The 4,839-nt window shown below is 38.3% G+C and overlaps 1 protein-coding gene across 1 annotated transcript; it reads right to left on the reverse strand.

The window, feature by feature from the left end:
- Window positions 1–3,597: 3,597 nt before the first annotated feature.
- On the reverse strand, window positions 3,598–4,527 carry LOC111140347 (olfactory receptor 6C4-like). The gene has a single exon (XM_022492628.1). It carries the CDS (start codon window positions 4,525–4,527, stop codon window positions 3,598–3,600), a length of 930 nt encoding a protein of 309 aa, XP_022348336.1.
- Between the last annotated feature and the right edge of the window lie 312 nt (window positions 4,528–4,839).

Here is a 4,839-nt window from a genome sequence, read left to right on the forward strand (position 1 = left end):
ATAAAATCATGAATGAAAGAGGAGAGATCACAACCAACACCAAAGAAATACAAACAATTATAAGGACACATTATGAACAACTCTATGCCAACAAATGTGACAATCTGGAGGAAATGGATGCATTTCTAGAGACATATAAACTACCACAACTGAACCAGGAAGAAATAGAAAACCTGAACAGACCCATAATCAGTAAGGAGATTGAAACAGTCATCAAAAATCTCCAAACAAACAAAAGACCAGGGCCAGACGGCTTCCCAGGGGAATTCTACCAAATATTTAAAGAAGAATGAATACCTATTCTCCTGAAACTGTTCCAAAAAATAGAAATGGAAGGAAAACTTCCAAACTCATTTTATGAGGCCAGCATCACCGTGATCCCAAAACCAGACAAGGATCCCATCGAAAAGGAGAATTATAGACCAATATCCTTGATGAACACAGATGCAAATATTCTCACCAAAATACTAGGCAATAGGATCCAACAGTACATTAAAAGGATTATTCACCACGACCAAGTGGGATTTATTCCTGGGCTGCAAGGTTGGTTCAACATCCGCAAATCAATCAAGGTGATACAATACATTAATAAAAGAAAGAACAAGAACCAAATGATACTCTCAATAGATGCTGAAAAAGCATTTGACAGAGTACAGCATCCCTTCCTGATCAAAACTCTTCAAAGTGTAGGGATAGAGGGCACATACCTCAATATCATCAAAGCCATCTATGAAAAACCCACTGCAAATATCATTCTCAATGGAGAAAAACTGAAACCTTTTCCGCTAAGGTCAGGAACACGGCAGGGATGTCCATTATCACCACTGCTATTCAACATAGTACTAGAAGTCCTAGCCTCAGCAGTCAGACAACAAAAAGAAATTAAAGGCATCCAAATTGGCAAAGAAGAAGTCAAACTATCACTCTTTGCAGATGATACGATACTATGTGGAAAACCCAAAAGGCTCCACTCCAAAACTGCTGGAACTTGTACAGGAATTCAGTAAAGTGTCTGGATATAAAGTCAACGCACAGAAATCAGTTGCATTTCTCTACACCAACAACAAGACAGAAGAAAGAGAAATTAAGGAGTCAATCCCATTTACAGTTGCACCCAAAACCATAAGATACCTAGGAATAAGCCTAACCAAAGAGGCAAAGAATCTATACCCAGAAAACTATAAAGTACTCATGAAAGAAATGGAGGAAGACACAAGGAAATGGAAAAATGTTCCATGCTCCTGGATTAGAAGAACAAATACTGTGAAAATGTCTATGCTACCCAAAGCAATCTATACATTTAATGCAATCCCTATCAAAATCCCATCCATTTTTTTCAAAGAAATGGAACAAATAATCCTAAAATTTGTATGGAACCAGAAAATACCTTGAATAGCCAAAGGAATATTGAAAAAGAAAGCCAAAGTTGGTGGCATCACTATTCCGGACTTCAAGCTCTATTACAAAGCTGTCATCATCAAGACAGTATGGTACTGGCACAAAAACAAATACACAGATCAATGGAACAGAATAGAGAGCCCAGAAATAGACCCTCAACTCTATGGTCAACTAATCTTTGACAAAGCAGGAAAGAATGTCCAATGGAAAAAAGACAGCCTCTTCAACAAATGGTGTTGGGAAAATTGGACAGCCACATGCAGCAAATTGAAAGTGGACCATTTCCTTACACCACACATGAAAATAGACTCAAAATGGATGAAGGACCTCAATGTGAGAAAGGAATCCATCAAAATCCTTGAGGAGAACACAGGCAGCAACCTCTTTGACATCAGGTGCAGCAACTTCTTCCTAGGAACATCGCCAAAGGCAAGGGAAGCAAGGGCAAAAATGAACTATTGGGATTTCATCAAGATCAAAAGCTTTTGCACAGCAAAAGAAACAGTTAACAAAACCAAAAGACAACTGACAGAATGGAAGAAGATATTTGCAAACGACATATCAGATAAAGGGCTAGTATCCAAAATCTATAAATAGCTTAGCAAACTCAACACCCAAAGAACAAATAATCTAATCAAGAAATGGGCAGAGGACATGAACAGACATTTCTGCAAAGAAGACATCCAGATGGCCAACAGACACATGAAAAAGTGCTCCACATCACTCGGCATCAGGGAAATACAAATCAAAACCACAATGAGATACCACCTCACACCAGTCAGAATGGCTAAAATTAACAAGTCAGGAAATGACAGATGCTGGCGAGGATGCAGAGAAAGGGGAACCCTCCTACACTGTTGGTGGGAATGCAAGCTGGTGCAAACACTCTGGAAAACAGCATGGAGGTTCCTCAAAAAGTTGAAAATAGAGCTACCTTATGACCCAGCAATTGCAGTACTGGGTATTTACCCTAAAGATACAAACGTAGTGATCTGAGGGGGCACGTGCACCTAAATGTTTATAGCAGCAATGTCCACAATAGCCAAACTATGGAAAGAACCTAGATGTCCATCAACAGACGAATGGATAAAGAAGAAGTGGTATATATATACAATGGAATACTATGCAGCCATCAAAAGAAATGAAATCTTGCCATTTGCAATTATGTGGATGGAACTAGAGGGTATTATGCTTAGCGAAATAAGTCAATCGGAGAAAGACAACTATCATATGATCTCCCTGATATGAGGAAGTGGAGATGCAACATGAGGGGCTTGGGGGGTAGGAAAAGAATAAATGAAACAAGATGGGATTGGGAGGAAGACAAACCATGAGTGACTCTTAATCTCACAAAACAAACTGAGGTTTGCTGGGGGGAGGGGGATCGGGAGAGTGGGTTGGGGTTATGGACATTGGGGAGGGTATGTGCTATGGTGAGTGCTGTCAAGTGTGTAAACCTGGTGATTCACAGACCTGTACCCATGGGGATAAAAATATATTATATGTTTATAAAAAATAAAAAATTAAAAATAAAAGATAATTACTAGCATCGTCTGGAAAGTATCTAGTATTTCTTAAAATTTGGATAACTTTCTGAAAGAGTTTTATTAAATGAATAGCCTCACATAAAAAGCTAAACTTTACTGGTTTTATTCCCAGGATCATCAGTCTTGTTACATTCTAGAAATTTTTTCTAGATACTCCTTTCTTATACTCAGACTAATAGTGTTATACAGTGACATCCTTTTCCTATGGAATTTATCTACTAAGGGGTTATATTTATATCTTTAACAACTGTATTAGATATTAAAACAAAACTTAAAAAATCTACATATTAATTTGTTTAAAATAACTGTAATAAACACATTTCTTCTTAGGACAATAATGTATTTTTATTTTAAATAACTTTATTCTCAAAATAATATGAAAAACTGAATTGTCTTACATTTTTGCAATTTTTTCAAATGTCCAACTAAAAATGTCTATTAACTAGAAATAAATATGTAAACTGTGTTTTGGGAACAGTTAGCCTCATTGGCAAGTTGGAAACATAACTTTGATACCTCTTTTTGATATATGCATCTGAGGTTTTGGTTAAATAAGGAGAGAGGGTTAGAGAAGCTGTCCTTATGTTTTCATGGGGAGAAATTTCATTCATATTGTTCAGATTTTCCTTTGAGTTTGAGGTTCTTACCTTCACTAAATGCTCATAATCTTCCTGGTGACGTCATTGAAAGCTTGTTTTACTTGTTTGTTCCTTAGAGTGTAAATGAATGGGTTCAGTAAAGGGGCAACTGAGTTATTGAGCACAGCTACTCCTTTATTGAAAGCAACTCCTTCTCTTGCTGAGGGCTTTATATACATGAAGATGCAACTGCCATAAGAAAGGGAGATGACAATCATGTGGGAAAAACACATGGAAAAGGCCTTTTTCCTTTCCTGAGCAGAAGGGATCCTGAGGACAGTCCAGACGATGTTTGTATAGGAGAGAATCACCAGTACCAGTGTGACCACCAAGGTGACAACTGCTAAGATAAAGTCAAGCAGCTCCAGGAATCTTGTGTCTGAGCAAGATATTTCTAGGAGGGGCCCATAGTCACAATAGTAATGATTCAGCATGTTGGAGGCACAGAAATCCAGCTGACTGGTGAGGATGATTGGGGATATGATGATTAGAAATCCAGCCAACCAAGAGCAGAGAACCAGCTGGATGCAGACCTTGCTGCTCATGATGGTCAGGTAATGCAGGGGTTTGCAGATGGCCACATAGCAGTCATAGGACATGGCAGCCAGAAGGTAAAACTCCGCAGCTCCGAAGAAGATGGCAAAGAAATACTGAGTGAAACAGCCAGCAAAGCTGATGGTCTTGTTGCCAGTTGTGATGCTGAACAGCAGCCTGGGAGTGAAAGTGGTTGTAAAGGAAATTTCTAAGAAGGAGAAATTCTGGAGGAAGAAATACATGGGAGTCTGGAGGTGGGAGTCCAGTAGTGTAAGGGTGATGATTGTCAGGTTTCCAATGATGCTGAATATGTAGGTGAGGAGGAGAAATATAAAGATTACAGGTTTGATCTCTGGGATGTCTGTTAGTCCCAACAGAATGAATTCTGTCAGAAAGGTTTGGTTTTTCATTGCTAACCTTTGCTGCCTATAAAGGTACAAAGGAAAGAAGTCAGTCATGAGAATGGAAGGAGTAGTTCAGGAACATTTAGAAGCTAAACCTTTTTTATTGAATTGGTTCAAATGTCCATTTTCTGTCATTGAGATTTTCTATTGGTCAGAGTGACTCTTCACAAGAATTATTTTTTAAATTCTCACGGAGGAGAATTTTCTCCATGGCTCCATTTTAGGCTCTTTCATAGCCTACCTTCTAAACCAATGCCTAAGGTATCACTCTCTCCATTTTCTATTTTTTATTTTCAATTTGAACATTGAGTCTACTTT

This window comes from Enhydra lutris, unplaced genomic scaffold (assembly GCF_002288905.1).
Source record: "Enhydra lutris kenyoni isolate GAN:26980312 unplaced genomic scaffold, ASM228890v2 scaffoldscaffold600, whole genome shotgun sequence".
In the NCBI taxonomy this organism is placed as follows: Eukaryota; Metazoa; Chordata; class Mammalia; order Carnivora; family Mustelidae; genus Enhydra; species Enhydra lutris.

Bases quoted from the DNA above. Each gene is read 5' to 3' on its own strand.
- LOC111140347 (XM_022492628.1), bottom strand. From the start codon at position 4,527: ATGAAAAACCAAACCTTTCTGACAGAATTCATTCTGTTGGGACTAACA.